The sequence below is a fragment of the Trichosurus vulpecula genome, chromosome 1 (genome assembly GCF_011100635.1).
Source record: "Trichosurus vulpecula isolate mTriVul1 chromosome 1, mTriVul1.pri, whole genome shotgun sequence".
Lineage (NCBI taxonomy): Eukaryota > Metazoa > Chordata > Mammalia > Diprotodontia > Phalangeridae > Trichosurus > Trichosurus vulpecula.
Window position 1 is genome coordinate 22,867,682 of NC_050573.1, and position 12,641 is coordinate 22,880,322.

Genomic DNA, 12,641 nt, shown 5'->3' on the forward strand with positions numbered 1-12,641 from the left:
CATGCATGGTTTCCTCCCTCCTTCCTTCCTTCCTTCTTTCTTCCCTCCCTCCCTCCTTCTCTCCCTCCCTCCTTCCCTCCCTCTCTCCTTCTCTCCCTCCCTCCCTCCCTCCTTCTTCCCTCCCTCCCTCCCTTCCTTCCTTCCTTCCTGCCTCACTTCTTCTCTCCCTTCCCTCCTTCCCCCCTCTCTTCCTTCCTTCCTTTCTTTCTTCTTCCCTCCCTCCCTCCTTTCCTTCCTTCCCACATATCCATTCACATATGCATACATCTACTGCTCTATTCTTTCCAACAGCCAGTGAATAATGTGTGAATTTGTCACTGGAGGCAGGTCACTAAAAGCCTGGGGACTGCATCTTCCATGACCTCATTTGGGATATTAAAGCACAGAGTTATGAGGGAACAGTCTGGGACTGACAGGCAATTTCCCAGCCGGGCCTCAGTGGTGTCAGGTTAATCAGGGGCCTTGCTTTATTTACACCTTGATCAGCCAGCCTCCAGAGGGAGCAGCCACACTACCTGGAGCTGGGTGCCCCGTCATAGCTCAGATTTAACTGCTGGGGACAGGCAGGCAGGGAGGAGACATCTTGGGATGCTTATGGCTATTCTTTTAGGGACAGCCGATCTTAGGGGCAGTGATGCTTAATGAGTAGTGGTGGACTTGGAGCTGGGTGAGACCTGGGAATGAATGAATCCTGACTCTGATACTTACTAGTTGGAGGAATTTGGGCAAGGAATTTTACATCTGAGCCTCATTTTCCTCATCTATAAAATGGAGATAATGTTTTTGGTACCTATCTCCTGGGGTTATTGTGTGTGGGACTCAAATAACCTAATGGATACAAAGCAATTGGCAAATATGAAAGCATGATATAAATGTCAAGTTTGTTTTTTTTTTAATTTGGAAAGCCAGTATGTTATAGTGGTGAACTTAGCATCAGGGAGGCTTGAGTTCAAATCTTACCCTGGACCTTTGCTAACTGTGTGACTATATACGTTAACTAACCTCTGAGTCTCAAAGATAATAATTATCTGTAGGTCATATATCTAAGAGTTGTCAGGAGATTCAAGTGAGATCATGTATGCAAAGAGTTCTGAAAGCCTTAGTGCACTAGAGAAAGACTTGTTGAGATTGACTCAGCTTGAAGCATCTTTCTACCTCTGAAGTCTATGATCCTTGGATCCCAATTCTGTAAGGCCTCCATGCATTTGCTCAAGCTGTGCCCCATACCTGGAATGCCCTCCCTCCCTTTCTTCATCAATTGAATTCCTACCCTTCCTTTAAAGTCCAACTGAAGGGTAATGACTGTCCCCCTCATTCCTCACATAGGACTGTATTTTATAGCTCTCCTTAAGGAACTTCTCATGGAATAATATATTCTAGCCATCCACAGTGGTGTCCCATTCCCCTACCACATTAGAATTTCCAATGCAGGGATCATGTCTTTTTTCTAAACTTCTTATCTCCCCCAGGGCCAAGCACAATATTCTACACGTAGTTAGGGTCTAAAAACGCTCCTCACACTTTGTGCATTTCTTTGTCTGTGCAGGGGCCTGTGTTGGATGGTACTGATGGCCTGGACACTCTCAATCTTACAGCTTGAAGGCTGGAGGGGGCTTCAGGGGGTGGGGGTGGAGGTGGAAAGCGCTCTGGATTTACGAGAGTGGGGGGATCTGAGCTCACTTACTAACCATGCTGCCAAGTCACCTTGGGCAAGTCACTTCAACTCTGAGCCAGTTTTCTCATCTGTAAAATGGGTATAACATTATGGGTGGCACCCATCTCTGGGGGTAGTTTGGATGAGATAATAATGTTCAGACTCCAGGGCTCCAGCCTCTTCCCCTCATACCTGGACCATCCTAAGTTCCATCTTCTAAGGGCCTGGCTCCCTGTTTGGGACCGATGTAGTACAGTGTGTCCATGAAGGGCTCTGTGGTAGAGGAGAGAGCCCTACCCCACGAGGCAGAAGACCCAGGTCCCAGATGTGGCTCTGCCACTGACAGATCCTTAGAGAAGGCCCTTCCATTTTCTGAGCCTCAGTTTCCTCATCTGTATTAAAATGAGGCTGGTGTACAAATAATGTGCTCTAAATGGAAGTTCTTTTTCAACTCTGATCTTCTTGGTTCTAAGGCTCTCCCAAGTCTAACACTCTCTATTCTAAGGCCCCTCCCAGCCCTGACATTCCTTGTTCTAAGGTCCTTCCCAGCTCTGACATTCCTTGTTCTAAGGCCCCTCCCAGCCCTGACATTCCCTGTTCTAAGGCCCCTCCCAGCTCTGACATTCCCTGTTCTAAGGCCCCTCCCAGCCCTGACATTCTCTGTTCTAAGACCACTCCCAGCGCTGACATTCCCTGTTCTAAGGCCCCTCCCAGCGCTGACATTACCTGTTCTAAGGCCCCTCCCAGCCCTGACATTCTCTGTTCTAAGACCACTCCCAGGTCTCATATTCCCTGTTCTAAGACCACTACCAGCTTTGACATTGCATATTCTAAGGCCCCTCTCAGCTTAGACATTCCACATTCTAGGGCCCCTCCTGGCCCCAACATTCCATTTTTTAACAGCTATGACATTTTGTACTATGACATTTTGAATACTAAGCTCCTTTCTGACTCTGATATTATAAATCCCACATAATATCCAACATTACCCTCTTCTCTGCACCTCTGCCCTCCACCCCCAGGATTTCTTTGTTTCCTAGGGAAGAGGAATTTACAAAGGATTTACATTTACCTCTTTCTAAGGAAGGGAAGACAGCTGCCAGACAGGAGGAAATCAATAGCCAATTTGTGGGTGGAACTGTGGAAAGAGGACTGGCTTTGGAGCCAGAAGGTCTGGGTTTGAATCCTGGCTTTGATACTTACTGCCTGGGGCAAGTGATCATTTCTCTAGGCTTTAGGTCTCTAGTCTAAAAGGGAATGGGACAACATAGCTTCTTTGTTCCCTTCCAGCTTCAAATCTGTGAGCCCAGGACCCTAGCTGTGTGTCCTTCAGCAACACTCTCTCTCTGGGCCTCAGTTTCTTCATCTATAAAATGGGGGGTATTTGAGGTCTTTTCTAGTTCTAAGTGTTTGAACCTATAACTTAACCTCTTGGCCCTCGGTTTCTTCTTCTGTAAAATTAGGGGCTTAGATGAGGTAATCTCTGAGTTCCTTTTCAGCTATAGTTATGTGCTCTTGTGATTTATGTCTTTGGCCAGTTTCTTTCTCTGCGAAAATGAAGGGTTGGAATAAATGGACTCTCATATACACTCCAGTTCTATGTTTAGGACCTCAGCTAGCTTCCACTTATGTGCCCAGTCCTGTGATGGGCATCTTGGAGATTGGAGAAAATTTCAAGACCCAGATCCTGCCCACCAGAAGCTCACAGACTAGCTGGAAAGCCAGGGGCATAAATCTAATCTCCTTGTCCCTAACTTCCAGGGCCAAAGTTCCCTTCCCTGGGTACCACTCCATTACTCCTGTGGCTTCCCCTAAGAGAATCCATGCTCTCTGAGGGCAGGGATTATATTTGTCCTTAGCACAGTATTTTTTCATGCATTTTCCTTCATTCATTCATGCACTCACATACTCAACAATCTATGCATATGTAGTCAATATTTAAGGAAATTAATTTGGTCTATTCACTGGAAGGTCAAATACTGAAGCTGAAATACTGTCACAACATAATGACAAGACAAGACTCATGGGAAAAGACCCTGATGTTGGGAAAGATTGAAGGCAAAAGGAAAAGGGGACTGCAGAGGATGAGATGGAGAGATGGTGTCATGGGAAACAATGGGCATGAACTTGGACAGATTTCAAGAGACAGAGGAGAAGAGAAGAGCCTAGTGTGCTATGGTCAGTGGGGTCACTGGAGGACTGAAGAACAAAAATACATAGAAGAGCATCCATTACCCTCCCAGCCCAGCACCATGGACAGCTCCCATAGCTCACCACCGCCCCTCCCTTCACTCCAACGTGGATATTACTGGGCCACTCACTTTCTCTGTGCAGAAGTCGACGCATTTGTCCACCGACATGTTCAACATCATGGCCGTCACGGGTAAAGCCAAGGAGAGATTGTCAGGCCTATGGAAGCAGCCTCGGAATATGGCACTGCCATCTGTGGGACCAAAGGGAGAGAAGAATTAACCCCTGGGAGGGTCTGAAAGGAAGAATGAGTTAGTCAAAAAGCTACTATAAGACTTGGCACAGAGAAGTTAACCATCTTGCCCAAAGTCACACAGCAAATCCTTAGCAAAAGCCAAAATGAAACTGGGGTATCCATCCTGAAGCCCCAATTCTACTGTTTTACTGTAGGAGCACTAAATGTCAGAACCAGAAGTCACCTTTGAGGTTAACTCCTCCCATGCTCTCTCAGTCCATCTGTGAATAAACATTTATTAAACACCTCCTGTGTGTCAGGAACAGGTGGGGAAACCGAAGCCCAGAGAGCACTAACAGCTCATTGAAGACGTCAGCAAGTCAGTTGCAAAGCTGGGGCAAGGACTGAGGTGGCCTGATTCTAATAATAATCTCAGTTGATAATTCTCTGAATTTTTAGATTTACACGTGTATTCCTCTCCATAGCCCTGTGAGGGAGGAAGTACAAACAGTATTCTCTTCATTTTCCCCTAGAGAGGAGACAGTTTGTCCCAGGTAGAAAGTAGAAGGAGGAGATTTGATCTCTAACTGTCAGGGCTATAGAGACCAGAGGGCCCATTGTTGGTGCTGAATTTGAGAGAGCCCAGTGATGCTGTCAGACTTGGGAGGGGGGGGGTTGGGGGGGATTTGATGAGCACCTGGATGCTCTGGTTCTTTGTGCTTCCCTCTGAAGGAGCCTAGCCCCGCCTCCCTAGCAGCTGCAGCTCTCCATTCACCGAGACAATGCCCACCATTGTCTGCCGGCAGGAGCTCAGCTGCCCAGAGGGAAACACAAGGCTTGTGGATAGAACCCAGGGCCGCTTCTCTCAGGGAGTGAGCTTTGGGCTTAGGCTTCCCCATGCTTAGGGGTGGGGTGGGGGAAGGGAGGAAGGCAGAGATCTGGCTCAAGAAAGGCTTCTCAGGCCCAGCTCCTATCTTGGGATGTGTGGCAAGTCAGCACCTTTCTCTGAGACTCAGTTTCTTCAGCTGTAAACACGAGGGGCTTAGATTGGACAATTTCTAAGGCCCCTCCCATCTCTGACATTCCCCGTATTTAGGCCCCTCCCAGCTCTGACAGTCCCTGTTCTAAGGCCCCTCTCAGTTTAGTCTGGAGAAGGCTCAGGGTACATAATAGCTATCTACATCCAACCATTTACAGGGCTCTCTCCTAGGAAAGAGAATAAGACTGATTTGGCTCAGAGGGAAGAACAAGAAACAAGGGATCGAAAAGGCAGAAACAAATTGAGATTTGTTGGGGGGTGGGGACACCAAGTGGAGCAGGAGACTCTAAGGGGTAGTAAGTGCTCTGCCTCCATGTGGATCATAATCTAACAGCCCCACAAACCTCTGGGGGACATAGGTCTCCTTCTGAGGGGGCCAATACAATATGTAGAAAGAGAAAGAGGGTTTCACTGGAGCTGAGAAGACCTGGGTTCCCATTCCAGCCCTGTCACTGATCTACCCAGGAGCCCGTGGGGCAGCTGCCAGGGCAGCTAGTTCCCACAGAAGCAAAGTGATTTGTCAGAGCCAGGTATAAAGGGTCAGTCTATAGTCTCAGAATGGATAAACAAGATGTCAGGTAGGTTGGTCACACTGCCATCAGGATTCTTTCCCCGTTTAGAGTCAGTGACCATGAGGCTCCTTCCTGCCCCGTGATTTCTTGCTTCTATGATGGCCAGGTCCCATGCTGATTTTCCCAGAAACCCTCTCAAAGGCCTACCAAGATGGGGAGGATGGGGGTGGTGGTGATTGGAGGACATAAAGTCCCAGTGACCTGGATTCCATGTCAATATTGCATTTGCTGCATGGCTGGGACAGTGCTTGAACCTCCTTGGCCCTGGCTATATGGGAGCTAGAGGGGTCCAGAGCTGCTGCTCTTTGATTCGGTGGGGACTGCTGGGCTGGAGGATGGGAGCAGCTGAGATCCACCTGGTGGGACCTGAGAAATCCTATCATCTCATTGTGCATGTCCAAGGCCCAGCATCAAGGTGAGAAGGGGAAGAGTCCTCTTTGGTATGAAGACAGCAGCCAGCCCCCTGGGTAATTAGGCTGGGCTCTGCCGTGTTAAAGCATCCAGTAGGGGAATGAACCAGGCCATGGAACTGTGCTTTATTAAAGGCTACCTATAATCAGAGGCGAATTGAATTAGCTCAACGATCCAGGGATAATGTGAACCCTCTATTTTTAGTGACTAGCAAAGAAACCTGCAGCCTGGCGGCATTTTCAACTGCCTCCCAGCTATCCAAGTCTGAAGTCATCCCCAGGAACAGGCAGGGGACTGGAAACTGGTGGATTTCACTGTAGGAGGAAGCCAGTCACTCAGTCAGTCAACCAGCACTCGCCATGTGCCAGGCATTGTGCTAATGGATGAGGATACAAAGAGAGGCAAAAATTGTCTGATCTCAAGGCACTTACAGTCTAATGGGGGAGACAACATATAAACAGCTAGGCACATACAAGATGTATACAATGGAAATGGCTGGTAATCTTGGAGCAAAAGCACTCATGGGGAAGGGGGAGGTGGGGTCTGGTAGGGGGAGACGGAGATAGGGACCAGGAAAGGCCTTCAGAAGGTGGGATTGTCTTAAAAGAAGCCAGAAGGCAGAGGCAAGGGAGGAGAGGCATGGAGAAGTAGAGTCTATCCATACCAAGCATCATGGCTAGAGAACCATGCACTTAGAATACATTAGTCAGCTATCACCATTAATAAAATAGAATGGAAGCTGGTGGAGCAGCAGAAAGGACATTGGACCTGGAGTTCAGATGTGCCCTCAGACACTTACTACCTGTATGAGCCTGGATAGATCATTTAACCATTGTCTGCCTCAGTTTCCTCATACATAAAATAAAAATAAGAATAGTATCTACTTTCCAGGGCAGTTGTGAGGGTCAAATGACATCAGATTTAGAAAGTGCTTTGCAAACCCTTAAGTACTATAGAAATGCTTGCTGTTAAGTGGATAGAGGGCTAGCTTTGGAGTCCACCATGGGGATATGTCCTGTTGCTGACACGCTCCAGCCATGGAACCCTCCAGGTCACTTTCTAAGACTAAGAGAAATTCGGCCAAGTTACACCAATGGAGGAAGGGCTTTCCACACCAGGAGCTCACTAGCAATCATTCAATTCAACAAACATTTATTAAGTTCCTACTGTGTGCCAGACATAGTGCAGTCACTGGGATACAAGACAAAAATAAAACAATCTTTGCCCTCCAGGAGCTTACATTCTATGGAGGAGAAGACAATTGAAATCACAGAGACTGATTCCTGATGAGATCATAGGTCAGGACAAAAACCAAAGACTCTTACAAACAAACAAAAACTGGGACTTAAGTAATAGAAGTATATGTTGTCCCAGAAAACTCTTCAAGACTATAAGTTAGTGGATAACTTGCCAATTGCAGTGATGGAGGGAAAGTTCCTTACATCACTAAAATCTCAGGTCCAGATCCCTCTGTCTGTGTGTCTCTCTGTGTGTCTTTCTTTCTCTCTCTCCCTTCCTCTCTCTATCTCCATCTGTCTGTGTCCATCCTTCCATGTGCCTGTCTGTCCTTCTGTCCATCTATCTATCCATCTGTCCATCCGTCTGTTCATCTGTCTGTCTGTCTCTCTGTGTGTTTCTCTTTCTCTCTCTCCCTTCCTCTCTCTGTCTCCATCTGTCAGTGTGTCCATCCTTCCATATGCCTGTCTGTCCTTCTGTCCATCTATCTATCCATCTGTCCTTCCATCTGTCTGTTCATCTATCTCTCTGTGTGTCTCTCTTTCTCTCTCTCCCTTCCTCTCTCTGTCTCCATCTGTCGGTGTGTCCATCCTTCCATGTGCCTGTCTGTCTTTCTGTCCATCTATTTATCCATCTGTCCATTCATCTGTCTGTCTGTCTGTCTACCTATCCATTTTCACATACACATACACATAAACCTAGTATAATAGAAAGCCAGCCTCAAAGTCAAGAAGCCCTGAAGGGTCAAGTCTAATTGCTAACACATCCAAACTGTGTGATCCTGGTAACTCTTTTAACACTGGCGAAGCAGATGCTATTCTATGTTGATCAAGGGAGCTTGGGAGTTCCCTCTACCAATGAAATCATGGGGCCAGACACCACCCTTCCCCTCCTTACCAAAGATTCAATTGAATTGAATTGAAGGCAGTTTTTCAATGAAGAAATCAAAACAATTTAGAGTCATATGAAAAATGCTCTAAATCATTATCGATTAGACAAATGCAAGTTAAAACAACCTTGAGATATCATCTTACACCTATCAGATTGGCTAAAATGATAGAAGTGGAAGGTGACAAATGTTGGAGGGCACGTGGAAATATTGGGACACTAATTCGCTGTTGGTGGAATTATGAATAGATCCAACCATTTTGGAGAGCAATCTGGAATTATGCCCAAAAAGTTATTAAACTACTTTGACCCTACAAACCCTTTGATGCAGCAATACCACTTTGAGGTCTATTTCCAAATATGATTAGGGGAAAAGGAAGAGAACCCATATTTCTAAAATGTTTATAGCAGCTTTCTTTGTGGTGGCAAAGAACTGGAAATTGTAGGGATGCCCATCAATTGGGGAATGGCTGAACAAGCTGTGGTATACGACTACGATGGAGTAAGACTAAGAAATGATAAGCTCAATGATCTTAGAAAAACACGCATGAAATAATGAAGAGTGAAATGAGCAGAACCAAGAGAACATTGTACACAGTGACAGCAATATTGTTTTAAGAAGGACTTTGAGCAAATAAGTTATCTTGACTATTGTAAATACTCAAATTAACTACAAAGAACATATAAAGAAAGATGCTAACTGCATCCATCTGTGAATAAATAGAAGTATGTATAGAATAATTTTACATATATATTTGTGTGTAATGGTGTCCATCTTTACGGTGAGGTGGAGTGAGGGAAGAAAAAAAAAGAAATTTACATAATAATTTTGTTGTATATTTAAAAGGAATAGCAAGTTGTATATAGTAGATTGGCAGATTCATGTGCAATCACTTTTTTTATTATACTATGTTATGGAAATGCTTGTTTTATTCCATAAATTAAAAATAAAACAAAATTTTAAAACATTCCATCGAACACAAGATGACAAGTGAAGTGCCCTCTCTGAGTGAGGCACCATGAATATACAGTTGGGCTTGGAGTTGAGAGCCCCTAGGCTCCATAACTGCCTCTCTACATAGATTGGTTTGACCATGTGATCCTAGACAAGTCTCTTAACCCCCCAGTGCCCCAGATAACACTCTAAGGCCCGAAGTTACAGGTCAGAAGCACATTTCTGTTGCTAGAGGGAGCTCCTTGCTGAGGGTTCCTGGCACCCATTAAATCACAAATCTGGTCAGAGACAACGAATCCTCAGATGACTTTTGTTGTCTATTATATCTGGGGTTTTTGGGGGGTGGGGAGGGAGAGGGCAGGAAAGGAAGGGGAGAGTATCTTTGTGCCCCTCCTCCTCCTAAGTATTAGATTCAGAGAATGCAGGTAGGAGGACAGTAGAGTGGGAAAAGCATTGTAGGGAGTAGAGAAGAGGACACAGAACACAGCCTTTGGGGACACCCAAGTCAGTGGGCACAATCTGGGTGAAGATCCAGCAAAGAAGCCTGAGAGGGAGTGGTCGCACAGATAGGAGGAGAGCCAGAAAAGGGCACAGGAAAGTGTCACAAAAACCTAGAGAGAAGAAAGAGTCAAGGAGAAGACTCTCCCAATCTATAGTTGGGTGAGGTAAGGCTTCTTAGAAAGAAAGCCTGAGCATCCCCTGCAGGAGAGAGGGAGTTGGGATATGGCAAAGATATATGTCTCCCTGCCAGAACCATCCCTCCTTTCTTAACATGGACTTCAAGGCTTCAGAAGTCTTGACAGTGACACAGAGGGGCAGAGGAGATGTCCCTTATAGGATTACCTCCGTCACAGCGATTTTTCTACTCATTTCAGGAATAGGGAAGTCATCCTGCGAGGAAAAGAGGGCTCTAGAAAACATTATGATTTTAAGGGATTAGGCAAGAAATTTCATTTGGCTGTCAAACACAGATGAAAAGACTTAACCTTTCTGCCAAGCTCCCTATCTACCAGGTGACTGAAGTCCTCACAAAGTCAACATTTCTCATGCCAAATGCCTACAACTATGCCCTGTTTATGGATGTGTTTGTGGACAAAGTCAACATTTCTCATGCCAAGTACCTACAACTACGCACATGTTCATGTGTGTACATATAGCAGCTAAAAGCCACATACTCTGGCTAATGTCAAGATTTATGGGCCAATCTCAGTATTAACCAAGGAGTCTGGCTAACATCATGAACACAGTCAACTTCCTGTTAGCCCCACTTAGCCCATTCATAATGTTGCTCTTTCTACTTTCTATGCACAACATCCTAGGTTTAGAGGGAATGTCCTGGACAGAGTGGTTCTCATCCAGATGTTTGGACAGTAAAATTCTTTAGCTCAGGCTCCTTCTAACTTTGAATGCATGATAACTACCAAATTTTAGTTAGATGAGACATAAGAGAATTTTGAATCTAATCCCATTATTTACCTGAACAGATAAGTGAAGCTCAGGAAGAGGAAGTGAATTGCCCATGGTCACACAGTCAGATAGTAGAATGGCCTGTCACCTTATTTCCTCTCCTGCTGGCTCCAAGGATGCAGATGGTTCAGGGTCAGAGGGTGTCAGCCATGCTCTGTGAGGGCTGAGGCTGAACTCTCTGGGGGATTTGTTTCCCCATCTCTGAGACTGAATCCAAATGGGACAAACCACCCCCTTTCCTCCCCACCCCTAATTAATTAAACTTGCCCTGGGTACCACAATTCCTAGCTACAGATCTGCTGATGAGACTCAGAGTGACTAAAAACAGGAATTCTCTCTATGGTACCCACCAAACAGTTATCTTTTCCTTTCCTGAAGACTTCCAGGGATGGCGAAACCCCTAGGCCCTCAGATAACTCATCCTACTTTTGGACCCCTCTAATTATTGGGAAGTTTTTCTCTCCATCAAGCCAAAATCTGCCTTTCTGCATCCTCCCTGCCCTGCTCCTATTTCTGTCCTCCAGAGCTCAAGGTCACACAGCGAGGAAGTGGTGGAGCAGAGACTGAAAGCCCAGTTGGACAACTCCTTTCTCCTCATCTGAGCCTCTCTCTTTCTTGTTACGGGTTCTGTTTTTGGTCCCAGACTTTGAGGTTAAATTCAGTTCACACTTCAGCCTTTTCATCTTTCTTACCCTGGGTGGCTGTTCTTTTTTGAAGGTCCCAGCAAGGGCCTCCTGGAAGAATGGGACAAACACTTGCCCGGGTTTGCCTTTTAGTACAAAAGAACAGTGACTATTTTAGGACCAAAGCATCTCTAACTCCTCTGCTGCCATAGGAGATTATTTTTTCTCTGGCACACTCATAATGCAAATGATACCGTTTGAAAACAAACCAACAATCAGAAGCATGGGGGCATTGAGCTAAGAGGCAATTCTCAGGTGAGAATTCTATGGCATTGTTAGCATTTGTCTTGGGGCCAACAGGTCCCCTGGTATGTCCCCCTGCAGAAAAGAGTGAGTCTTGAAGAGGCAGACTCTGGCTCAGGTAACCTTTCTGCTTCTCTTCCCATCGATTGGGTGACAGAAAAAGCCCTCATTGGCTTACACACTTCAAACTTCTCCTACCATGCTTGTCTAAGAGGCAAGCTCTGGCTAATGTCCAGATATTCCAAACAATCTCAGGACTAACCAGGGAGTCTGGCTAATGATACATATGAAGTTAAGTTTCATCTAGTCACATGGATCTTGTCCATAATGGAGGAGTGGTTGTGTCTGCTTTAGATAAAGAAGGCACTGGGTTTAAACCCTCTGAGATAAGAGAGGCAGTGTGGGAGAGTGGAAGAATTACAATTTTGGGAGCGGGTGAAAGGGTTGGGGTTCAAAGTTCATATCTATCACTTACCAACTGTGTGATCTTGGGGGAACTCATTTAACTGTAAGATGAAGGAGGCAGCATGGGACAGCAGAAGGATTACAATTTTGGGGGGGTGGGGTCAAAGGGCTTAGATTTGAAGCCCACGTCTATCACCATCTGTGTGACCTTCAGGGAAGTCATTTGACCTTTCTGGGACTCAGTTTCCTTCACTGTAAAATGAGAGTCTGACTGACCTTTAAGGTTACTTCTAGTGCTGAGTTCATGACCTTCTACAATCCTCTGACCCACAGGAACCCTTCAGACCAAACAAACATTGTATTTGGAGAGGAAAACTTGGAGCCCATTTGGAGTTTTGAAAAAACCTGAGTTTTGATTCTCACTCCACTGCTTACTCACTCTCATCTTCAGGAGGTCATTTGTCTGTACCTTGGTTTCCTTTTCTGTAAAATGAATGGGTTGATGGTTCCTAAGATCTGGCCCAAAAGAAACGTTCCAGTGGTGAATGCCTATTTTTAAATGCTGCTGGCTTCCCCCACAGTGTTGGATCCCCCCTCCACAAATGTTCGAAGTCAGAGATTTAGAACACAAAGAGGCCATCTAATCCTGCTCCTTCATTTTAC

General features: G+C 45.7%; 1 protein-coding gene across 1 annotated transcript in view; it reads right to left on the reverse strand.

Annotated features, from left to right (window-relative positions):
• The window catches only part of WSCD2 (WSC domain containing 2), a 150,399-nt gene that overhangs the window by 26,950 nt on the left and 110,808 nt on the right, over positions 1-12,641 (reverse strand). Inside the window, exon 5 of the mRNA XM_036745806.1 lies at positions 3,976-4,097. Within this exon, the coding sequence (XP_036601701.1) occupies positions 3,976-4,097 (122 nt within the window). The remainder of the gene's footprint in view (positions 1-3,975; positions 4,098-12,641) is intronic.